The following is a 23,556-nucleotide window of genomic DNA, read 5'->3' as shown; positions in this document are numbered from 1 at the left end:
TTTATTTTTAAATAAATAAATAAATTAAAACCCACACTATGTATCAATATTTATTTGAGCTGTCCAATAAAATAGCTGACTATTTAAGTAAGTCTACTACTACTACTACTACTACTTAACTTAACAGTTAGTTAAAACAGTTTAGTTAATCGTATCGTATGCATATCCCAGATCTAGATTCAACCGCAAGCAAATTATACTTTTCCATAGTTTTAACTTCTCGTATGTATAACAAGGTAAGTAATTCGGTTTTCCACATCTCTTGGCTTATCCCAACAAATTTACCCAACGCTTAAGTAACGCTATCAATTATAATAATATTAGTCTTACAAATATCCATCTAATTCTATTACTGTTTTTCGTTTCCAACATTCAAATCCTTGAGCACCTCGGGACGAATACTCAACCCAAATCACAGAGTCCTCTTTAAAACCTATTCTCAACGTTTAGGTAAGTTTATTTCCACCTACCTCATGCCTGTATTTGATTGATATAAATGGATGCAATAAAATCAAATCGTATTTGAGCAAGAAAATCTGTGTATTATTATTAGTGTTGTTGCTATTGCAACGAACATGTTGGGAGCCAACAAGTTGGGTTCCGATCTCAATCCGAATCGACCCCCCCAACTATAATCGCTGGCGAGCGCTGTGGCTAAAGAATAGTCTTTCGTCGGCTGTCGTCGCGATTGGATCGAAATTCAGGAATACAAAAGAAACATTATTTTGTAAGTATTTTAATGAACAATTTATGGACTACCTGTTCCGCTCTATAACAAATGGTGAAGGAAATACGAGAGAGTGAAATATTTGCGTATTCGACAAAATATATATTCTGATATTTGATATTCAAGTTCAATAATCCGCGAAATGAAAGTTAATTGAACTCAATTCTCCAGTTGGTATCGCCAATTAATTTGCACAATTTGTGAACATTTCAAATTCTTTGATTGTAAACTGACAACAAGAGTGTCATATTGTTTGACAAGGTTATGGATAGGAGAACCAGAAGTGTCATCATCATCATCATTATCATCAAACTGCAGTTCCGTGAATTAAATGCTACACTTTAGAAAAGTTCAGCTAGAAATAGTATCGCATGAAAGTAGACGGAAGTTATTAAAAAAGTATAAAACAGTACAGTATGCCTGAAGATTTGTGATTAAATTCGGAACTCAACAATCTGTTTTCAAAGTTCCCAAACTTAAAAGTCATCGGAAGTTTTTAAAAACGAATAGAAGTCAAGTTCCTGAAGATTTCTGATTAAACTCGGAACTTAACTATCTGTTTTTAAAATTCCTAGCTTCAAAGTAGACGACAGTTTTTAAAAGTTAATAAATCACATTCAGTTCTTAAGTTCCTGCAGATTTCTGCTTAAACTCTGAACTTAACTCTTTAACTTTCTCTTTTAAAAGTTCCCCAAAATCTTGATTCAATGTTCCTTTTCGCCTAGACTTTTTGGCGCTGTGTAGTTTTCGATTACAATGAAAATGTAGGCTTGCTCTCGCCAATGCAAACATAACACATATGTATCTGTATCTAAGGCTATATGCGATGCATCACGTCATTCTTTGTCGGCAGCTCGATATAATTAAACTGCAAGAGCGAGTGAGACGAGAGAATTCTTCCATAAACATACAGCATCAACTGCAACAGAAGCAGAGAAATATTCCAGGAACTTGTTGCAATGTACTCAGCGAACTGAATTCATACTTTTGAATATATACGTATATAATGTAGTATAGGAACTGATGTGCCAGTTTCAGATTTGAGAGTACATAAAATGTGGCGATTAAGCAAACCTCGACATCGTCGTCTTGCGAAGAGTCCCCAAAACGGAAACTCAGGCGACAGATAAGCTCTGGACTGACTGACCGACCGAGCGATCCATGCTTTGGCGATAGCTACACATTTAGTTCGTTGTGCAATGAACTATGAGCACGTATATAGTATATAGATTCTATATACTATTGGTGTCAACTTGTGCTGATTAAAATGAGGCTGAATATTAGCCCATTTTTTTAGTTTTTTACCCCAGCATTAAGGTCAAGCTTAATCAGTCCGACATAAATGTGTGATTTATATACTATTCACCTAAATATGTAGCACATGATTATACTTATATATATAGTTCTGACTTCAGTCATCTTTCATATTCTCTGTCTTTGATTCACAAACCAAATTTCAAATAATTTACTCGTAAACTAGAGAACATGTGTTCGACATGCCTCAAACTGAAAAAGATAGAAATCTCTGCTTGGTGTGGACCAAAATCAACGCAAATATTTATTCAGAACAGAAATTTTGAAATGAAATATGAATTAGCAATCCAATTGCTTAAAATGTTCCCTTAAAATTTAATGAAATTTGCCAATTAGAAAGGTTATTGACCCTTAGTTATTTTGAGAGAGAGTAATGAAATGTCAATAACAATTGGTTTTCATACAATTCGAAAATTCCCGAGCAAAAGTCAAGGAAATTTTTTTTAAAACGGAAATTTGAAATGAAATATGAATTAGTAATCCAATTGCTTAAAATTTTTTTTTTTCTTTAAATGCAATATAATTGGCGAATTAGAAAGGTCAATAACCCTTAGTTATAAATGGATTTCATACAATTCGAAAATTCCCGATCAAACGTCGAGGAAATTTGGTTTCGTGTTTTGAAAAATTTCCATTTATGTAGAAAATATGAAGAATGCATTTAAAATTGGTCCTTTAGTTATGTTTTTTATTATACTCCTTGAGAGAATTATTATTATTATTATTTCTTTAACTCTATATACATATGTTCTTATGACTTTACATGATGTCAGTAAAACTTTCAATATTACTTCATATTTTCCAATAGACGTTTTGAAAACTAAAAAAAGAGTTTACAAAAATGAATTCCAATCTACTATATACAGTAAGCATTCGCTTTAGCTAACTATGACTGTACATGTTTAACATTTGAAATATTACTTCATATTTAGCAATATGTTTTCAAATCTTTTGCCTGTTTCCCAAAAGAAATTCCTATGGATTCAGACAGCATTCGCTTTAAGCAACTAAGACTGTACATATTTAGCCTCAATCCCATTTCTTTGGGGTGTGTTTTCACGATCTTAAGATCTCTCAATGCGTTTCTATCTAATGTAGCATTTGGTTCATCCCAATCTTCACTGCGGCAGCTTCTGCTTTGCCTATGCCAACAATAAGTGAGCATTGTTTACTTCGCATTTCGCCACTTCCTGTGAAGTGACCTTTTGAACTCGATAACACACTGCACTCTCACACTCTTGCATTTGTGGTGTACCACCCTGTAAAGGGGGTTGCTTTACAGTTACAGCCAGAGAGAGCCGTTAATCCTTGTACAGTTCCGTCCCGTAAAAGCGAAGAAGCTTGGCAAGAAATTTTGAAAATTGAGCGCGCAAAAGAATTGAAGGCCGCACTTAATCGCTGACCCAAGTTGACCCCCAAAATACATATTTGGAGATTAGCAAATGTGGAATTTTAGACTGAATACAAATCTTGACTCTGTTTCAGTTGTGAGTTAAATACAAAGCAAGATGCGTTCCATTTGGCTGCTGCTCTGTTTGGGGCTGCTGGCGATAGCATCGCAAGTGCGCGCTGAGGAGGATTTGGATATCCTGTCGGACATTGATTTGGACAACATTGAGGAGTTCGACGAAAATGACGAGGCATTCCTGCAGCTGCTCGAACAGAAGGCTAAGGTATGTAAATATCATCAGGGAATGCAATTAACTAACATGGGAAGGGATTATGTATACAATTTGATCATCTTCCTCAGCGATAATGTTTAATTCTTAGTAGTTTTCCAAAATTTGATATTGCAATGTTTGAATTTGGATTTTTCCTCAACGATAATGTTTAATTCTTAGTAGTCCCTTAAACTCCAAAGATAATGTTTACTTCTTAGCAGTTTCCTAAAATTTTGAAATTAAAAATGAAACCAACTATAATGATTAACTAAATTTTCTAATTTCTATAATAAATAAGGATATTAAATGAAAAACAAATAAACATTTAAAAGAGAACAGGCTTTAAATAATGTTCGATGCTTTTAAAATCGAAATCCTAAAGAAAATGAAATTAGTCAAATTCAATTTGCTCTGAAAAATGATCAGAAATATCAATATTGCCTAAGAATTCTAAACTTTTACCACTGAAAACATTAAATGAAAAAGAAATGAAAATCTAAAAATGAAAAGGCTTTTAATATTATTAAATAACAGCAAATAAAGCATTCTCGTTAAAAAGAGCTTTAAAGATCGTAATCAAAGTTGAAATGATTAAAGCCTATTTCATTTTTCTACAAAAAATAAACAAAATTATCATTATCTCCTAGCTATTCTCTAACATTCTACGGCTTAGAACAATTAAAACATTAAATGAAAAAGAATTACAAATTTTAAAATGAAAAGTCTCTAAATATAACATGAAATAATTTATTATCGTTGAGGAAAGCTTTTAAGATCGTAATCAAAGTTTATGATGATTTTCCTACAAAATATAAACAAAATTATTGTATTATCCCAACTATTCAATCGCTTAGAACCAAGATCTGGAGCGTGAGAACGAGCTGGCCCAGAAGCTGGCTGATGTGCAGCACAACATCTTGAACCCGGTGGTCGAGATCGATCCCTGCGAGACGATGCACTGCGGAGCTGGTCGCATCTGCCAGATGAACAAGGACAAACCCGAGTGCATCTGCATTCCCGAGTGCCCCGAGGAGCAGGATGAGCGTCGTCTCGTTTGCACCAACAAGAACGAGACCTGGCCCTCCGATTGTGCCGTCTATCAGCAGCGTTGCTGGTGCGACATCAAGGCACCTGGTTGCCTCAACCCTGAGAATGCGCATTTGCACATCGATTACTACGGCACCTGCCACGAATCGCGTGTCTGCGATGGCGAGGATCTCAAGGACTTCCCCCGTCGCATGCGCGATTGGCTCTTCAACGTGATGCGTGATCTTGCAGAGCGTGATGAGCTCACCGATCACTACATGCAAATGGAACTGGAGGCGGAGACAAACAACACACGTCGTTGGTCCAATGCTGCCGTCTGGAAGTGGTGTGATCTTGATGGCGACACCGATCGCTCAGTGTCCACTCACGAACTGTTTCCCATTCGTGCTCCCCTCGTCAGCCTGGAGCATTGCATTGCCCCCTTCCTGAAGTCGTGTGACTCGAACAACGATCATCGCATCACATTGATCGAGTGGGGCGCTTGCTTGGAACTCGATGCCGATGATCTTTACGAACGTTGCGACGATGTCCAGAAGGCTGTGCCGCATCTTTTGGGTTAAGATCGGAACGGATCGGAGATGATCTTCTTCCTTGAATGTTTTCAATAATACTTATGCATATTGTCGTGTAATTTTACTATTTTTTGCGCACAAAGTTTATTTCAACAATTTTGTCTAATAAATTGTCCAATAACAATTTGGGGCATTCGTTTTCTTTTCGTTTTGTGTTCTTTTCTTTTTATTTAAAGATTTTTTTTTTATTAAATGTATTTGTGTAATTTACTTTGCTCTAAATTAAGTTTCGCTTTCATTTTTTAGGCTTATTCTCTTTTGTTTTGTTTGTTTGTTGGTTTTTTTTTTCTTTTAACATTGCATTTTACGAGACAATTAAGTTTACAATTGTGTATGTTGTTGTGGTTGTGTGTGAGTGAGTGTTGAGTTGAGTGTTTGTCTGCTTGTCGACAGCTAGGAGGGGGGGGAGAGAGGAGAGGGAAAAGCCATTGAAGTCGGCCCTTTTGGTTTTGTTTTATATTTACTGAAGTATTCTTGTAATTGTAAGCTTACAAGGCGTCGTGGTTGGTTTTGTTGAAATATATATTTTTAAACATAGATGAAAAACTGTAATTCCGAAATGATTAAAAAAGTAGAAGAGAAGGTGGAAATTAGTTTAATAAGCCTGCGACAGAATGACGTTGCCCTTTCGCTGGGGATCCTGCACGGACTCCTCTTTCTTGCCAATAAGCGACTTGTGTATGTGCGGAATGACACCGCCTCCAGCAATGGTTGCCTTGATCAAACTGTCCAGTTCCTCGTCTCCACGAATGGCGAGCTGCAAATGACGCGGCGTGATACGTTTCACTTTCAGATCTTTCGATGCGTTGCCTGCCAACTCCAACACCTGCAATAACAATGAAAGTATTGTGTGAGTAACCATACTTTGAAGTATTATTGACTTAATAAGCTTAAAATCGAAGTATGTATTTCCATAAAGATCGATGTAGTTTATGTTAACTATATAACAAATACTTTCTTAAAGCCAGTCTTTCAAATTTAAATCGAGTATTTTGATAAGGCAACCACGAAAAATAAATGTAGACCTACAATTTAATTATATAACGATATATTTTTAAAATTTGTAGACTATTGTTCTATTTATATATAAAATTAATTAACATCAGTTAATCGTTAAGCTTGAAAATGTTTTAAAAATTCAAATAATAAATTAATATAGATTGTATACTACAATTATGACTGGAATCAAGAAAAATAATCCTTAATTAAAAGTCTAGTAATATTTAAAATTATATTTTGTTGAAGATTCTAATAGAATCTTTTATGTAATTTGAAATAAAATAACTCAAAAAGTTAAAACACAAGCTATTGAAATTGTAACCGACGGCTTCCAATTGGAAATGTAATGACTTTCCAATAGGCTGCTGGAACGGCTTGTAAACAATAAGCCGTTACGCGGCGCATAACGTTAAATGTGGCGGGAAAAGAGATTTGCTTCTATTGCTTACCTCGGCAGTCAAGTATTCCAAGATGGCTGCAGAGTAAACGGCAGCGGTGGCACCAACACGTCCATGCGACGTGGTGCGGCTCTTTAGATGGCGATGGATACGGCCAACGGGAAACTGCACATGAATCAAAATAAAAATCGCATTAGATAAAAATTTCATCATGTCGTCTTGTTTATGTTTTGCTACCCCCAACTTAACATCAACACCAATACCAACACACACACACACAATGAGCGGGCACAATTTATTTCCCAACTCGCTCTCTTCTCACACACAAACACACCCTGTTTACAATGTGTACTGTATGTGTGTGTGCTGGGTAAAAAAGGCGCCAAAAATGTATTTGGTACAGACAACAACAAATAACTCACCTGAAGACCCGCGCGCGCCGAACGTGAAACTGCCTTCGCCTTGGCTTTACCAGAATCTTTGCCTGCTTTGCCACCAGCCTGCACATAGAATGAGTAAAAATTGACAATTAGAATTACTAAACACAACAAAACATCACACACACTCTAAAAACGACAAAATGAATCGACAAAATGGTGGCGGCAAAATTCACTTTGGACACTGCACAGAGCTTTGAGGTTAAGCCTGAACAATTTTTGCCGCTGCTACTTTAGATTTTTCCTTATTTGAAAAAGCAGAGTGTTCACGGCGCTACATCGTCCATGCATGGACGACACAGGCATTAATATTTTAGGTCGCAACCAATGCGAGCGAGGCACGCGCAATAAAACTACATACAATCAACATACAGTATGTCAGTCAAAGCAGCTTGCGTTGCGCCGCAGTCGCGAACAACACTTTTCCTTTTTTTGTTGTAATTACCATTTTGATATTTAATCGATTTTTTCCTTAGTAGATAATTGCGTGTAGAAAAATGCACAAGGCACGGTCGTTGTTTTTTGTGTTTTATGTGCGTGGAATGATTGTAATAACTAAATCGAAACTTGGTGGCCCTTTTGGGATATTAAAAAAACGCGTCTGCACTGTAGTATAATTTTTACACGAATAATGAGACGCCGTCAGAGCTGCGTGACCGTTAGCTGTATGTGGAAAATGTACTATTTTACGTATTAAAATATACCAGTTTCGCAGTATGTATAGGCGCCAGCATTTGAACAGTAATTTTATTCTGTCTTTTTCTTATAAATTTAATGATTATCTCTGTGATTTGACTATGCACGATATATTACATTTCTTTAACAATTTGTTGAAATGGTTATATGACACAAAACTCAGTGTTTAACATAAAATAAATTCTATGCATTTTGCATACCAAAAAGTATATACTGCTTGGTCACATCCATTCACCTGTAAACGTTTTAGGCCATCTGTCTATTTTGGTTATCGGAAATTATCGATAGCAGCAATTTCCTTCTATTCTGCATCCCTAGCAGCCAAAACAAGCAGATTGATTAATTTATTGTTAACAAAGTGCCGAAAACAGCATTACAATGAGTTCGGGTGCCATACGCACGCCTGTTTCGCAAATCATACATAACAAGGATGACCAAGATGCCGAGGAAGAGCCCAAAAAAGAAGTCACGTGAGGACTGGCGCAAAGCCAAGGAGTTGGAAGAGGCACGAAAGGCAGGAACTGCGCCTGCCGCTGTCGACGAGGAGGGTCGCGACATCAATCCGCATATTCCCCAATACATATCGAATGCACCCTGGTACTACGGCTCCCAGGGACCTACACTGAAGCATCAGCGTCCACAGCACGAGGATGAACGTGGCCAGCTAGACAATAGAGCGCCCAAGGGATTGGATACCACGCGGCTGGTGACCAAGTTTCGCAAAGGAGCCTGCGAGAATTGTGGCGCAATGACACACAAGCGCAAGGATTGCTTGGAGCGCCCACGCAAAGTGCAGGCCAAGTATGCGGAGTCCATTGTGGTGCACGACGAGCACATTGTGTCGGATGCTTCTATAAACTACGACGAGAAACGCGATCGCTGGAGTTCCTACGATCCGGCGAATCATCGAGAGATTATTGAGGAATACGAGAAAGTGGAGGAGGCCAAGCGACAGCTAAAGGCGGAGAAACTCAAGAATGGTAAGAGAAACATAATTGAAAGGAGCAACTAAAATATTTAATGTGCTTAATTTGCAGATCCCGATGCGGAGATTTCGGATGAGGAAGGCAACGAGGACAAGTATGTGGATGAGGTTGACATGCCTGGTACCAAAGTGGACTCCAAACAGCGTATTACGGTGCGAAACTTGCGCATTCGCGAAGATACAGCGAAATATCTGCGAAACTTGGATCCCAACTCGGCGTACTATGATCCCAAGACGCGCTCTATGAGAGACAATCCCAATCCTGCAGTTCCAGCTGAAGAGTAAGTGCAAAGGCCTTAATCAAATGCACTATTTACATTTGTAATTCAATTTCTAGAGCCGAATTTGCTGGCGAGAACTTTGTGCGCTTTTCTGGAGACACCACAGCACAGGCAACCGCACAATTATTTGCCTGGGAGGCACATGGCAAAGGCGTCGATGTGCATCTGTTGGCCGAACCTACCAAACTGGAGCTGCTGCAAAAGGAGTATGAGCAGAAGAAGGAACAGTTCAAGTCAAGCGTAAGTAGAATAGTTTATTTCTTTGACAATATATTTAACAATTTCCATTTTGTAGACCAAGACAGACATTGTGGAGAAGTATGGCGGCGAGGAGCATCTGCAGGTGCCCTCGAAGTCATTGCTGCTCGCCCAGACCGAGGAGTATGTGGAGTATTCGCGTAGCGGTAAAGTCATCAAGGGCATTGAGAAGCCCAAGGCACGCAGCATCTACGAAGAGGATGTGTACATCAATAACCATACAACAATTTGGGGCAGCTATTGGAATGCTGGTCGCTGGGGCTACAAGTGTTGCAAGAGCTTCATTAAGAACTCCTACTGCGTGGGCATGCAGGAACCCGAAGGCTACTCAGAAGGTACAATGAATCCACCTGCAGCTGTCGCTAATCCGGATGCTTTGGCAAGAGTGCAAGCGGAAGAGCCGCAGACAGAGAAGGCAGCAGTTGAATCTGAAGCTGACTCAGCACCCAGCTCTGAATCTTCAGAGGAGGAAGAGGGGAAGTCGTGCAGGAGAGCAAAAAGTCCAAGAAAAAGTCAAAGAAGCGTGAGAAGAAAAAGAAGGCCAAGGAACAGCGCAAGAACAAAAAGAAGCACAAAGAGGCTAAAGAAAAGGAAAAAGAGGCGGCGAAATCAAGTCGTTCCTCTAAGCCCGTGCCTGAGGAGTTGGACGACAGGAAGCGACCGTATAACAGCATGTACGATGTCAAGGCGCCCACCGAGGATGAGATCGAGGAGTGGAAAAAGAAACGAACGCGCACCGAAGATCCCATGCTGCAATTTCTTTAGGCCAATCCTATAATGTAGCTCAATGTCAGAGTTGCATTGCATTGTATAAGTTTATAATTCGGTTTATTTAATTTTATATGAATTGCTTTGCTTGTAATAAATCATATAATAGTACATACTTATATTATTGTACACATAGATTTATATAGTGGAAATTATATATACATATATAAAAACCGATACGATATGCGATATTTTTTTAAAATTGCTAGGCAGATTTTAGATTTATTCAAAAAAGTCCAAGAAATGGCAATTTAATTTGTCAAATGGAGCAGAAATTACAAATGCCTAAAAGTATGCAACATAAATTTCAAGTGCACTGCAAGCCAAAAGCACTCAAGTCGAGAAACTGACTCACTCGAAAGAGAACTTCACTCAAAACGAATTCTGCCTTAATGCAATTTTGCCGCCTGCTGAAATTTCTGTTCGCCTGGTATTTCAACTGGCAACTAGGGGTCTTTTCGGTCGTTGCAGCGGCTGCCAACCGAGTGGGTGGGTGGGTGAATGTTGTCTGTATGTGTGTGTGTGTGTTTGTATGTATGTATGTGCGACGTATGTATGTGTGTGTGTATGCATGTAACGTTTGTATGAATATGTGCGGCTTGCGAAGCTCGAATTTCATATGGATTTCTTGCTAAAATACCAGGTGAACAGAAATGAGCAGCAAGCAGCTGTATTTGTAAATTTAATTGGAAAATCGACCGTTGCAGCTTTCCACTTTTTAGGCGTTCGTTAAATTCAAATAATTAAAGACATTTTAAATAAAAAGACCATTTAGTTTGGTTTGTAATTTGTGTATTCCTTAGACAATTGCATATTGCTCGTAAAGTAGTTCGCGAATCTTGTAGTAATCCTCGGAGATGCAGCCCTCCATGGCCACCTTGCCAGCATCGACGCGCCGCAGCGCCAACGTGCCATTGCAGCACCAGAGAACGCCGCCGGAGAACTCCGAGTTGATGTTGTTGCGCATGAGAACCTGCTTAAAGTCGGACAACTTGAGTTCATTGATCAGCACCGAGTTGTGCACGGGAATCTCGTCGACCTCGAGTGTCTCCAGCGTCAGCGTTTTGCCCTCTTGTACAGCGACATCCTGCTCAACAGTGACCTCAGATTGATTGGGCGCATCGATAGCTTGGAGGCGCATGCCAAGGCGACCATCGATCCAGGCCACCTCGGCATCTTTGCCCTTCTGGAACTGCAGCTGCGAGACGAGACCTTCGGTCAGGCGAACCTGGTAAATGTGTATTTCGGTGGTCACATCGATGATCTCGCCCTTTTGGGGTGCAAAGACGCGAGCACCCACATTCTGCTCACAGTGCTTGGCAACCACTTGAGTGCCTTCGGCGGTCCCATGCACCACAATAACGCGACGCGGCCGCAGCTGGGACAGAATCTTGAGCATCGATTCACCATCGGAACGTCCCTCGAAATCGATGCGTTGAATTTGTGCATTAACCTCGATCGTTTTGCGTTGACTTATCAGCTTGGTGGGCTTCTCCAGCAACTGCACATCGTTGTCCACGTTGCCATTCGTTTGCTGCTCCACATGTGGTTCCTCCTTCTTGACATTCTCCTTGTTCTGCTCGTCGGCATTTGCATAATCGTAGCCAGCGTCCACAATGCGATAGTCATCCAGATTGATCACTTCACCATAATCATCGTATTTGATCTTCTCCTCGTGATAGGGAAACATAACGTGATGCCTTTTATTCGACTTGAAGAAGCCAGAATGATGGCGACCCTCGGCACGCACTACAATGTCATGTTTGCCCGTGATGACGCTCATTTCAATGTCATCCTCGGATTCTGAACTGCTCTCCTCCTCCACTTCGGGCTTGACTATGAGTGGATTAAGTTTCTCGCCCTGCGTGCGCAGATATTCGTCCAGCTCATTGCCCTCCAGCTCAACACGTCGCCGTACATCCAATTCCAATTGTCTGCCAGGCGTGTAGTTCTCCACCAGCTCCATGGCCAGCGAACCCGGCCCAGTTCTTGTAGTGAATATAATGCTATTGTTGGGATTTCCAGCCCATTGAATGAAGAGATCTCTGGTGAAGCCGCTCTCCAAGTCAGGCGTGCTGGCCAAGACCACCTTTGGTCCCGCTGGCAGTTTGTAGATGTCCGCTAGAGTGTGGCAGAGACTAATGTGCTTGAACTGGAAAGGATTGTTGCGTGCGCCTTCGAAGGCTTTGGTCAGCTTGTCGCTCATCCACTCGATCTGCGACTTGGCAAACTCAATCACATTGTAGCTGACATTGTTGAGCAGCGCCAAGGAGTAAGCCATCAGTCCCGACTCCTTGTTCTTCCACAGCTGGTCCAGCATATGTGCCAGCTCCAAGACACGACCCGCCGTATCCACCGCAATAAGTACGTTGCCATTGTTGCGCACCGTCTGCAGGATGTTGGTCATTAGCTTCTCATCGCGTGCTCGTCGACGCGCCTGCTGATATTGTGCGTTGTAGGCATCGGTGATGAGAAGCGATGGACGCTGCAGTCGATCCAGTTCACAGCAGCTGAGATGTCGCTCCTTCTTGTGATTGAAGTCAATGGCATAGACAATATCCTCCTCACCGACCTTAACGATCTTCCAGATAGTGCCACCAATCATGTGACCAGCATTTAGCGGAGTTATAGAGATGCCGTATCCTTTGCCTTTGAGTGAAACCGTTTGATTGTACTTGAGCTGTGTAATCTTCTCGAAAGCGGTGTCCACATCATCCAGCGAAAATAAGTCAAACTCGTACATGTTAAAGTGTGACATGTATAGATCGTACATGAACATTTGGCCCATCTTGAACACCGGTATCGTGGCATAGATGGGACAATTGAGTCCCAGCTTACCCACGAGATACGGCAAAGCGCCCAGATGATAGGCATCCGGATGGGAGAGAAGAACAGCATCGAGAGTGTGCACTTGTCTGCCAAAAAGTATGTTAAGGCATTTGCTTTATTGTCATAGCAGCACTTACCTTTTCAATTCTTTGATAAAGTTCGGATCGAATTTCTCGTCCCAGCCGCAATCCAACAATATTCGCACGTCGTCGATTTGTAGAATGTAGCAGGGCGGCGACTCGTCCATTGCACCCGAGATGGTGTGCAGCTTAATAATAGATGTCATTTTGAAGGTATTTTGAGAGAAATTGCAGGAAAACTCCAATACATTTGCTTATTTCGGTAATAAACAAATGAAATGAGCTGCGTGCATCAGCCGGTAATCCACGATGAATCAAAGTATGCGATATTCATAGAGATGTAACGAATACGATTAATCGAGTAATGGCCCAATCGTGCATCGCTTCCAGCTAATCGACTGTGAATTAAATAATGAGCGATGTATCGATTGCTCAACTAATTATATTGCACTAATCGATCAGCTAAATTGTTCCCGCTACTAACAAGTTGCTAATTCAAAAGATCTAAATCTTTGTATGTAAATAATATATTTTTGGTAGTTTACAGTCTTGGAGCTCTTCTTAAGTATTTGCCTGTTATGATAGATCAGCGATACCATTGCGAAAAGTCATGTCAATATCGTCAAATTCTTCCAGTCGGCGGTGATTTTTGCGCCGCACTTGAATACGATGATAAACAGCCTGGGTGCGTTTTATGGGTCGCATAACAACCAGGCAATAAACTATCACGGTGACTACAATGACACCAAATAATACTAAGACAATAGCAACAGCTAGATCTGCCTTCCTGGCAGGCGGGCGATTGTAAACAACTGTTTTATTCGCCGCTCCCTTTGCACAATAGTCCGCTTCTGTGGTATCGAAGCCACCTGGTCGCCATTCGGGATTCTGATGATATCCTTGCCAGCAGACACATTGCAAATGGGCGTTTACTCTGGTGCAAATGGCGTTATCCGGGCACTCCATGAGTACGGTGCAGTTTTTGACTGTAAAGAGATACAAAGTAGTTTAATTACAATTACATCGGATGCTCTACTTTAACTAACAGTTTAAACTGTCATCTTCCTGGGCGTTTAATCCAAATATATAGCCACTGCATAGGGCTATGTAAACAATATAAATGAATGCCTTGCACATTTTGCTTGATCAAATACAAATATCAGTGGCATAGGTGCAAACAGTTTAACGTCCAACGAGTGACTGTCGCGATCTGAGCTAAGCGTTCTATCTTATCGATAATTGTGTGTGTATTATCTTGTCAAATACATACATATGTATATTTGCTGCTTTACATATGATGCAGTGCTAATAGTATTTATGGTTATATACATATTTGATTTGCATACAAGAATTCCATGTACATACATATGTATATTTAGCTTTCGATTGTTGCAGTCAATTAGTATACAAGTGTTGGGGCAATTAACATTGTTGTGTGCAAAAACTTTTCCCCAGTCTTATCAATCAATCAGCTTATAATGACTTTTGTGGTATCTTATCGCATATATTCGTGTATTTATAATAGAAAATAAAATAATCAAATTTGTCGTAGCCAAATATTGATTAGTATGGTCTGGGACTTCGAAGCATAAACAGTTCTCCCTTTGTGAATTAACAATGTAAGTTATTGTACGAATCTGAATTTATATTATTATTTGATTATCAATTGCACAACACAATGTTTACTAAAGATAATGTGAATGAGTTTTGAAGCTGCTTATCGATATGGTAGCAAACCACATTTGCATAATATCGATAGCTGGATATCGGACAACACAGCAGTTCGCTCGATAAGAACGCGAACCAAACCGTGCTTGTTGGGTTGGCTGTGCAAAAGAATTTCCACATATAATATTTACTTAATTGTCAATAGCAATGAGGCATCGCGTTTCAATTGCTTTAATTACATATATAATCGTGAATAATGTTAATTAGGCTGTGCCAACATAACTTTCACATATTCGACCTGCTTGTTTTCAGCGCTGCCATAACGCTTTTAGTCTACATTTCGCTACCTCAACGATTTGCACTACGCTATGACTACATTCCCCAGGAGCACTTCGAGGAGTCGCTGCTGGCGGCGACCACACCCAACATCTCCGCCTCGCAACTGGCACCCGACTGCAGCTACAAGGAGGTGATTGCCGACAGCCGCTTTGTTTATGATGCCTTCCATCGCGAGAAGATTCATCGTGGCGAGGAAATCCGACTGGGTGGCGAATACCAACCGGAGGATTGCCGTCCACGCTTCAGCACAGCCATCATAGTGCCGTATCGGGATCGACAGGAGCAGTTAGCGGCGTTTCTCAGCTACATGCACAACTATCTGCGAATGCAGTTCATCCATTATCGAATCTTTGTGGTGGAGCAAAGCGATCGAAAGCCCTTCAACAGAGCGATGCTCTTCAACATAGGCGCCAAGGTGGCTGCCAGCTATGACTATCCTTGCTTAATACTGCATGACGTGGACTTGATGCCACTGAATTCCGGCCAGATCTATGCGTGCTCCAAGCTGCCGCGTCACATGAGCTCCGCACTCGACAGTTGGCGCTTCCATTTGCCATATCGGACGCTCTTTGGTGGCGTTGTGGCCATGAGTATGTCACAGTACAACATGGTTAATGGCATGTCCAATTTATATCACGGCTGGGGCGGCGAAGATGATGATCTCTATGAGCGCCTGAAAGTGCTTGGCGTGGATATTTGTCGCTTCGATCCGGCGTACAGTGAATACACAATGCTGAAGCACAAACAGGAGACTCCCAATGAGAATCGATTGGCACTGCTGCGAGCTGCTTCGCTGCGCATGCACTCTGATGGTCTCAACTCACTTGTTTACAAGGAAGTTGAGCGCAGGATGCACAGCCTCTTTACGCACATTCTGGTGGAGACTTAGGAAAAGGAGTACAAGACACACACACACACTCAAAGATACAACTTGCCTTCAGCTTTGCGACACTGGAACAATTTGTTAATTAGCTTTTAGTGACAACTTAATACTTAAAGAAATATATATCTCGTAAACATATAGAATGAAATGAATGTCAACCAAAAGAAAAAAAGATAAGATACAAACAGCACTGTTATAGCATAATGCATATTTTAAATTTGTTGTAGGTTTTTTTGATTATGCTTAATTGTAATAGCAGATGATAATGAATTATAATTAAATAAACGATGTATAACAACAAATGGCTTTAAATGTTTTCGATTATAGGTATTGTAGTATATATATTTGTTTTAACTAGTTTGTGTGTACTTGTAATACACTAAGGAGCAAATTGCACATACATTAGTTAGTATATATATATATGTATATGTATAAAGATATATATATGTGTATAATAGTAATAATAATAGTAGGTTGGTTGACTGTTTGGCCTATATGCTAACAATAAATTACATTAAAATACACGCACACTCTCGCATTACAAAATTGTTGATATTTGTTGAACGTTGCAATGAACGAGCAAAACTTTTGCTAACTAACACAGACACGCACTCAGGACATTCACTCACATAAACCATACACATACACAATAATTTAAATATATTACGGAATAGTTGATTAAAAACATTGGCTATTTGACCGGGTCTGGGGAATGTTTTTTTGTCTCTAGTTCAAGAAATTAAGTATGTCCTGCTGCGACAGCGTATTCAGATTCTTGCTGTCCGTCGTCGTTTGCGGCATCAACGTAGGCGTCGGTGTGGGCGTGGCACCCAAATTCATTGGCCTGCTCTGCTGCATACTGTTCATGCTGTTGTTGACTGCATTGTAGCCCGTTGGATAGATGTAGTTGACTGTCGGCTGCTGCAGCGTGTACATGTTGGCACCGTTAGCATTGTTCGGTTTGGCAGCCTGATTGGCTGCATTGGATGCTGCAGATCCGAAGGGATCCAAGTCGTCCAGCGAGGAGAAATTGTTGTTGCTGCTAGCTGCCTGTGGGGAGGCCAATTGATGATTCATTACCAGCGGATTTGCGCTATGCCAGTGAGGAGGAGCGGCTATGGCTGGAACTGCACTCGTTGCTGCTGCTGCTGTTGTGCCTTGGTTAATGGACAAGCCACTGAGGTTGCTTTGCATCAGCGAGGAGAACATGTCTGGCTTCGATGCCATATCATTAGCTGCATTGTGCGATATTCTGCAAATAAGAAAAACTTGCTTAGTTGCTAAGCCTTGCAGCTACTTCTTGATTTTGTACTTGAGTTGCTCCTTTGTCTTGACAGGCGCCAGTGTTGTGGCAATTGGCTTTGGAGCAGCAGTTGGCGATGGTTGTCCCACGCTGAAGCCAGAGAACATGTCGTCGTCGCTCTTGTTGCCATTGCTGCCGCCGCCATAGCTTGCATTGTTCTCCAGCTCATTGGCCAAGATTTCGGAAGCATCTTTGGGTCTGTGGATGATACATTACATAGTGAATATATATAGTTTATTATTTAAGTGATTGTCCTACTTGTTGTCCCGTTGTATGGTCGACAATTGCTGCAGCTTTTCGCGCTGTTCTTGCTCTACACGGCCCAGCATCTCTTTGATTAACGCTATGATTGTGTTGAATTGAGCAATGGTCAGACCATTCTCAACACTCAGTGGCACCAGGAATGGAATGCATTTGTGCGCCATCACATCCTTGGTGATGCCCAGCTTCGTGTTTGTCATGGCAATCTTGTAAATGCCTGAAATATAGTATTATAAGTTAAGATTTCTTTCCATGAAATGTAATATATTTAAAACTCACCTATGATGGCCATGACAATCGCCGGCTCACGACTTTGTATGTGCTGCAGGAAGGGCAGAATCTCATCGAGCACTAGCCACTTATCCAAATTCTCAAGCAGCTTGCCAATCGAGATCAAACAGTTCACCTTAACCGACACATTGTTGCTGTTGAGACACAGCTTCTTGATGCGTGGAATCACCGCATTCTTCATGGCATTGTAATCGATGAGCGTGGAGAATGTGGGCAACACGCCCAGGCACAACTCCTGAATCTGCGGCATGTCGCACTCCAACGAACGATACAACAATGGCAACACACTCTGCTTCACTTCTTCCGCTGGCGTTAGTTTCAGTAGCAAGTCCATTTTTTGCATGAATATCAACAGAATCTGTATGGGATCCGTGAGCTTGAAAATGGGCTTCAGGTGCGGTAGAATGTGATCACAGTATTCTCGCTGGCTGCTCATCTCTGCAATCAGCAGCACATTGGGCAGCACAAATGGAATCATGGGCGAGTTGACAAACTCCTTGATCAAATACGGCAATATGGAGTGGAGATTAACGCGATGCGGCAGCGTGGGAATGATCTGTGGTAAACCCTTGTAGAATTTCGATTTCTGCAAATTGTCCCATTGATATAGCGAGTCCAGATAACTTAGAGTCTTGACGCCCACATCCTGGAAGTAAGTGATCTGTTTGAGCTCATGCAATTTCGGTCGCAAGCTGGCGCTGGGATGCAGCAAAGCCTTCAGACTCTCGGTGAGCTCGCTTGGTATGGTGTTCATGGGTGGATACTTTCGTTGATTCAATTCGTTGGCGTATCGACGAAATCCGCTGTAATCACTGCCAAACATTTTCAGAGGCTTGCCGGAGTAAATGGTAAAGATGAGCACACCTGGAAGAACGAAAATCTTTAGCTACGCATTGAGAAGTATTTCATGTGCTTACCCAATGAGAAGAGATCACTGTCTGGGGTGTTGACACTGTTTAGCGCCAGTTCTGGAGCCGTATACTCCAAGCTTGGCTGGGCGAGCACATGCAGCGAGGTGCTGTGCTCTCGGCAAGGCCAATGAGGCGTGCCATTCGTTGAGGGCTGATTGGCAATGCAAAAGTCGAAGCCAAACAGTTTCCAGCTGCGATTCTTGTTAATCACAATCGTTTCGGCGCAGATGTTGCGATGTACGATCTTTGCATCGTTGTGCAGAAACTGCAGGCCATCGAAGAGCTGCAGCAGACCATGACGTATCTCCACATCGTAGAGCTTCTTATCGGATCTCACAGCATCGCCCACAACATTCGCCAAGGAGGCGAACACAGGCTCGGTGGCAAAGGCCAAGGAGTCGCGACTCTCCTCAAGCGGATGCTGCACCGTGAGCACATGTGGATGACGTATCTTGGTCAGTTGCTGGACACCGCGTCGCAGGGTTTCGAGCATCGTTTCGCGATCATCTTTGGACCAGCGCTCCAGCACTTTTTTTCTCAAACACAAACACAGATACTTCTTGCTTGGTGCTCTTCTTGTGGCCATTGTAGACCTTCCACATCAGACCTGTAAAAGGAATTCATTTTATTGCAGTTGCAATATGCCAGCGTATTAAATTGTTTATACAACTTGTTTTACTCACCCACACCTGCTGTGCAAACCTGTTCCAGTACTTCGTATTCTCGTGTCACATTATTTCCTGGCAGCACGCCAGAAAGCTGCGACACTGTCTGCACGGCTGACGAATAGAATTTGTTAATCACATCCATGATGATTGCTAGTAAGCTAGTAATATGTTAAGCAGCCTTGCAGCAATCGCCCCAGTGTTTTGCCAAATTCTTTTTGTTTTAGTAATCAATAGTAGAGGTGGAGAAACATCGATGCCATCAGAATCGATGTATCGATGTTTTTGCAAGTTCTTTAAAATATCGATGTCGAAGGGGAAATATTAAAAAAATTCTAAGAAGGTAATTAAGGTAAGTAAATAAGCGCGGCCTTAATAAACATTTTTTTTGTGTTGTGAAGAACCATTTTGGCTTTCATTTCAACAAAAAATTCCAAATCGATACCTATTTGGGTGTAGCTCTAAGTTCCGAACTAGTTCGCCCTGCACGTTCGATATGTTCTTTCATTGCCTGCATATCGAAGTTGCGTTTTTAACGAATTCTTGGTATCGTTTTTATTTAATTTACCCGCTTCATTTAAATAGGAAGTATACGCAGTTGTTAATTTAGTTCAAATAGTTCAAGTACGTTTATAGTTTGATACTTCATTTAGGCCTTGCACGCTTCAAAAGTCCTCCACAAATGTAAAGTAAACATTTGTTTCGAACTGAGGTTTATTGTAAAACTTCCAGAACATTAATAAAAGATAGTCTCCAGTGGGCATCGGAAGACTCAGTTTATCCACTTTCGGGTAAAAACCAAGTATACCATTTGTGCCCTAAAAATAAGATACGTTATGCTTGCGACATTGAAGTATCCGCTACTTACCACATAAGGACAAGTATGGTTAAGAGATGAAAAGTCTTTAAAGAGATCGAATATGACCCTAACGGCTTTGTTGGACTTGTCTTTTATAAACTTGCAGGCATCGAACGTAACGTCGAAGATCCAAGGCTTATAACCATTGGCCTTCTTCAAGACTTGAACTCGCATCGATACAGAATTCGTAGGATGCAAAAAATTGACCATTACATTGAGAATCGTCTTATTGCGTTGCAATGCGTGCAGTCGACAAGTTTCGATTTTCACCCAAGACTTGTTGTGTGACTTGCAAACAGCATTCGTCATTTTAAAGACAACTCCATTCTGCAAAATATACAAAATGCTAAAACAATATATTGAATACTTGTTATTATCCTTACGGTTAAGCTTATAATCAACAGAAGAGACAGCAAAAAAACAAATACTGAGGCGTAGCTTGTCATTGCGTTGTATTCCAAGAAAAGTTTAAATTGCGAATAACAAATATAAATATATTAAATTTTCATTTTAAATTTTGCAAATTGAAAAAAAATTGATTCGAATTATTATTTCTAATGATAAGCAATTAATTTTGCAAATCTCCTTTTAATTCGTAACTACAAAGCATGCATTTTAAATGATTTTCTACCTTTCACGCTTAAGTAGTTGAATTTGCCCTAATTATCAATGTGGTGTCACATTAATTATTAGTGATAAAAACGCCTTTACATTTCATTCTTCGTTGCACAATTTAATAATCCTCTACAAATGTAAAGTAAACATTTGTCACGAATTGAAGTTTGTTATAAAATTTCCATGATATTAAAATGAGGTAATCTCCAGTTGGCAGCGGAAGTCGAAGCTTATCGGCTGCTGGATAAAAGCCCCATAGACCATTTCTACCCTAAAGGTATAATAAATTTGATATAGGTGACGCACTAAGTGATCTGTGACTTACCACATAAGGACACGAGTGGTTGATAGTTGAAAAGTCCTTGAAGAGATCGAATACAACTTTAGCGGCTTTGTTTGATTTGTCTTTCATAAATTTGCAAGCATCAAATGTTGTGTCAAAGACCCAAGGCTTATATCCATTTGCCTTTTTCATGATTTGCATTCGCGACGAAATAGAATTGCTGGGATGTAAAAAATTGACCATTAGATTGAGAACAGTTTTATTCCTTTGCAATGCGTGCAATCGACAAGTCTCGACAATCACCCAAGATTTGTTGCGGGATTCGCAAACAGCGTTTGTCATTTTAAAGACAACTCCATTCTGAAAGTATATAAATTAATTTAATAAATATAAAATCTAATTCCTGGTTCATCGTTTAATCTTACGACAACCAGAAGCGGCAACAAAAATACAAAAACAGAGATCTTGTATTTCATTGCGTCTATCCAAAGCGAAGCTTCAATTGGGAATGATTTTTATACAAATCCATTAAATTCCTATTCTAAACTATAATAATTGAAAAAATGTCTTTTTAATTATTACTTTTAATCAATAATTCATTTTGCAAATTCTAGTGTAATCGCATTTTAATGTTTATTTGTGATGTTATAACATTTACGCTTAGGTGACATATTTTTGCTCTATTTGGCATGTGGAGACAATTTAATGATTACTTAAAAAATCCTCTACAAATGTAAAGTAAACATTTGTTTCTAGTTGAATTCTATTGTAGAACTTCCAGAAGATAATCGCCAGTTGGCAACGGAAGTCTAAGCTTATCGATGGCCGGGTAGAAACCTCTAAGATATTGTTGTCCCTATAAGAAATGTATTAAGCGACATATTAATAAACGATTCATCACTTACCACATAGGGACAAGGATGGTCCAGACTCGAATATTCTTTAAAAAAGATCGAATACAACTTTAACTGCTTTGTTCGATTTATCCTTCATAAATTTGCAAGCATCGAAGGTAGTATCAAAAACCCAAGGTTTATATCCGTTCGCCTTTTTCTGGACTTGCATTCGTATCGAAACCGAATTCGTAGGATGCAAAACATTTAAATAGAGATTAAGAATCGTCTTATTGCGTTGCAGAGCGTGAAGTCGACAAGTTTCGATTATCACCCAGGATTTGTTGTGTGACTCGCAAACAGCGTTCGTCATTTTAAAGACAACTGCATTCTGGAAATATAAAAAATAATTAAAAAAATATAAAATCAATTTATTTTTTTTAAATCTTACGACAAACAGAAGCATCAGCAAAAATACAAATATTGACAATTTAAGTCTCATTGCGTTCTATCCAGAGCAAAGCTTCAATTGGGAATGATTTACTCAAATCTATTAAATTCCTATTCTAAACTGAAATAATTGAAATGCTGTGATTTTAATCAGTAATCATCTGTTGCTTTTAATGCGTATTTGTGATGCAACAACTTTTACGCTTAAGTAGTTATAATTGTGCTCTATTTGACATGTGCTGCCACTTTAATGATAATCATGAAATTCCATTGATAATTAAAATTTTTTTTTATTAATCCTCTACAAATGTAAAGTAAACATTTGTTTCTAGTTGAATTCTATTGTAGAATTTCCAGGTCATCAAGAGAAGATATTCGCCAGTTGGCAGAGGAAGTCTAAACTTTTCTAAAGCCGGGTAGAAATCTCTAAGATATTGTTGGCCCTATAAGAAGTGTATTAACCGACACATTTATAATCGATTAAGTGAGTGATGACTTACCACATAGGGACAGGGATGGCTAATACTCGTATATCCTTTAATAAGATCGAATATGACTTGAACCGCTTTGTTTGATCTATCCTTCATAAATTTGCAAGCATCGAATGTGGTATCAAAAATCCAAGGTTTATATCCGTTGAACTTTTTCTGGATTTGCATGCGTATCGAAACCGAATTCGTAGGATGCAAAACATTTAAATAGACATTGAGTATCGTTTTATTGCGCTGCAAAGCGCGAAGTCGACAAGTCTCGACAATCACCCAGGATTTGTTGTGCGACTCGCAAACAGCATTCGTCATTTTAAAGACAAGTCCAGTCTGGAAATATATAAATTATAATACAAATACGCCATGACTTAGACCTATCAAAAGCGACAGCAAAGGTATAAAAGCTGTGACTTGGATTCTCATTGCTTCAATTGTGAATGACAAATTGAAATCTATGAAATTTGCAAATCTATAAATCACAATAATTGATTTAAAATTGCACATATATTTTAATTCGTAATGACAAATGATGTGCAATTAATTCTTTAAATTGTGCATGGCAAAATAATAGATAATCGGTTATATAAATTCTTAAAATATATTATTAAACAAGTAAGAAAGCTACAGTCGAGTGTACTCGACTGTGAGATAAACG

The 23,556-nt window shown here is 40.0% G+C and overlaps 8 protein-coding genes across 8 annotated transcripts; 3 read left to right on the top strand and 5 right to left on the bottom strand.

Moving 5' to 3' along the window:
• The first annotated feature begins 627 nt into the window (after positions 1–627).
• On the top strand, positions 628–5,445 carry LOC133839253 (SPARC). Its single transcript, XM_062270660.1, has 3 exons — positions 628–727; positions 3,527–3,714; positions 4,557–5,445. Exons 2-3 carry the CDS (start codon positions 3,550–3,552, stop codon positions 5,307–5,309), a joined length of 918 nt encoding a protein of 305 aa, XP_062126644.1. The 5' UTR covers positions 628–727; positions 3,527–3,549; the 3' UTR covers positions 5,310–5,445.
• Positions 5,446–5,840: 395 nt separating this feature from the next.
• Positions 5,841–7,795, bottom strand: LOC133839255 (histone H2A.v). Its single transcript, XM_062270662.1, has 4 exons — positions 7,601–7,795; positions 7,141–7,218; positions 6,770–6,883; positions 5,841–6,147 (listed from the first exon to the last, which is right to left on the bottom strand). The coding sequence occupies exons 1-4, from the start codon at positions 7,601–7,603 to the stop codon at positions 5,917–5,919; spliced, it is 426 nt and encodes a 141-aa protein (XP_062126646.1). The 5' UTR covers positions 7,604–7,795; the 3' UTR covers positions 5,841–5,916.
• A 259-nt stretch (positions 7,796–8,054) lies between these two features.
• Positions 8,055–10,224, top strand: LOC133839250 (pre-mRNA-splicing factor Slu7). Its single transcript, XM_062270656.1, is given in 6 exon segments — positions 8,055–8,304; positions 8,306–8,831; positions 8,889–9,117; positions 9,174–9,357; positions 9,413–9,848; positions 9,851–10,224. Coding segments are annotated over 6 exon segments (1,740 nt in total). The 5' UTR covers positions 8,055–8,229; the 3' UTR covers positions 10,141–10,224.
• A 671-nt stretch (positions 10,225–10,895) lies between these two features.
• On the bottom strand, positions 10,896–13,377 carry LOC133835921 (probable cleavage and polyadenylation specificity factor subunit 2). Its single transcript, XM_062266110.1, has 2 exons — positions 13,110–13,377; positions 10,896–13,058 (listed from the first exon to the last, which is right to left on the bottom strand). Exons 1-2 carry the CDS (start codon positions 13,256–13,258, stop codon positions 10,943–10,945), a joined length of 2,265 nt encoding a protein of 754 aa, XP_062122094.1. The 5' UTR covers positions 13,259–13,377; the 3' UTR covers positions 10,896–10,942.
• Positions 13,378–13,557: 180 nt separating this feature from the next.
• LOC133835923 (uncharacterized) lies at positions 13,558–14,270 on the bottom strand. The gene is made up of 2 exons (XM_062266112.1): positions 14,099–14,270; positions 13,558–14,038 (listed from the first exon to the last, which is right to left on the bottom strand). Exons 1-2 carry the CDS (start codon positions 14,187–14,189, stop codon positions 13,629–13,631), a joined length of 501 nt encoding a protein of 166 aa, XP_062122096.1. The 5' UTR covers positions 14,190–14,270; the 3' UTR covers positions 13,558–13,628.
• Positions 14,271–14,841: 571 nt separating this feature from the next.
• On the top strand, positions 14,842–16,244 carry LOC133835922 (beta-1,4-galactosyltransferase 1). The gene has a single exon (XM_062266111.1). The coding sequence runs from the start codon at positions 14,977–14,979 to the stop codon at positions 15,946–15,948; it is 972 nt and encodes a 323-aa protein (XP_062122095.1). The 5' UTR covers positions 14,842–14,976; the 3' UTR covers positions 15,949–16,244.
• A 341-nt stretch (positions 16,245–16,585) lies between these two features.
• Positions 16,586–19,617, bottom strand: LOC133835920 (SCY1-like protein 2). Its single transcript, XM_062266109.1, is given in 7 exon segments — positions 16,586–17,194; positions 17,255–17,443; positions 17,504–17,723; positions 17,786–18,661; positions 18,715–19,234; positions 19,236–19,315; positions 19,392–19,617. Coding segments are annotated over 7 exon segments (2,538 nt in total). The 5' UTR covers positions 19,519–19,617; the 3' UTR covers positions 16,586–16,668.
• Positions 19,618–20,870: 1,253 nt separating this feature from the next.
• LOC133839242 (uncharacterized) lies at positions 20,871–21,502 on the bottom strand. Its single transcript, XM_062270649.1, has 2 exons — positions 21,173–21,502; positions 20,871–21,118 (listed from the first exon to the last, which is right to left on the bottom strand). The coding sequence occupies exons 1-2, from the start codon at positions 21,470–21,472 to the stop codon at positions 20,966–20,968; spliced, it is 453 nt and encodes a 150-aa protein (XP_062126633.1). The 5' UTR covers positions 21,473–21,502; the 3' UTR covers positions 20,871–20,965.
• Between the last annotated feature and the right edge of the window lie 2,054 nt (positions 21,503–23,556).

The sequence above is a fragment of the Drosophila sulfurigaster genome, chromosome 2R (assembly GCF_023558435.1).
Source record: "Drosophila sulfurigaster albostrigata strain 15112-1811.04 chromosome 2R, ASM2355843v2, whole genome shotgun sequence".
NCBI lineage: Eukaryota > Metazoa > Arthropoda > Insecta > Diptera > Drosophilidae > Drosophila > Drosophila sulfurigaster.
This window is presented reverse-complemented; position numbering and strand designations above follow the sequence as displayed.

Excerpts from the sequence above, each read along its gene's own strand:
- LOC133839253 (XM_062270660.1), top strand. The coding sequence starts at position 3,550 with ATGCGTTCCATTTGGCTGCTGCTCTGTTTGGGGCTGCTGGCGATAGCA. Across the intron at positions 3,715-4,556 it reads TGCTCGAACAGAAGGCTAAG|AACCAAGATCTGGAGCGTGA; the intron begins GTATGTAAATAT and ends TCAATCGCTTAG.
- LOC133839255 (XM_062270662.1), bottom strand. Across the intron at positions 6,884-7,140 it reads CGGCGCGCGCGGGTCTTCAG|TTTCCCGTTGGCCGTATCCA; the intron begins GTGAGTTATTTG and ends ATTCATGTGCAG. Across the intron at positions 6,148-6,769 it reads TGGAATACTTGACTGCCGAG|GTGTTGGAGTTGGCAGGCAA; the intron begins GTAAGCAATAGA and ends TTGTTATTGCAG.
- LOC133835921 (XM_062266110.1), bottom strand. The coding sequence starts at position 13,258 with ATGACATCTATTATTAAGCTGCACACCATCTCGGGTGCAATGGACGAG. Across the intron at positions 13,059-13,109 it reads TTTATCAAAGAATTGAAAAG|ACAAGTGCACACTCTCGATG; the intron begins GTAAGTGCTGCT and ends ACTTTTTGGCAG.
- LOC133835923 (XM_062266112.1), bottom strand. The coding sequence starts at position 14,189 with ATGTGCAAGGCATTCATTTATATTGTTTACATAGCCCTATGCAGTGGC. Across the intron at positions 14,039-14,098 it reads GGAAGATGACAGTTTAAACT|TCAAAAACTGCACCGTACTC; the intron begins GTTAGTTAAAGT and ends ATCTCTTTACAG.
- LOC133835922 (XM_062266111.1), top strand. The coding sequence starts at position 14,977 with ATGTTAATTAGGCTGTGCCAACATAACTTTCACATATTCGACCTGCTT.
- LOC133839242 (XM_062270649.1), bottom strand. The coding sequence starts at position 21,472 with ATGACAAACGCTGTTTGCGAATCCCGCAACAAATCTTGGGTGATTGTC. Across the intron at positions 21,119-21,172 it reads ACCACTCGTGTCCTTATGTG|GGTAGAAATGGTCTATGGGG; the intron begins GTAAGTCACAGA and ends TTATACCTTTAG.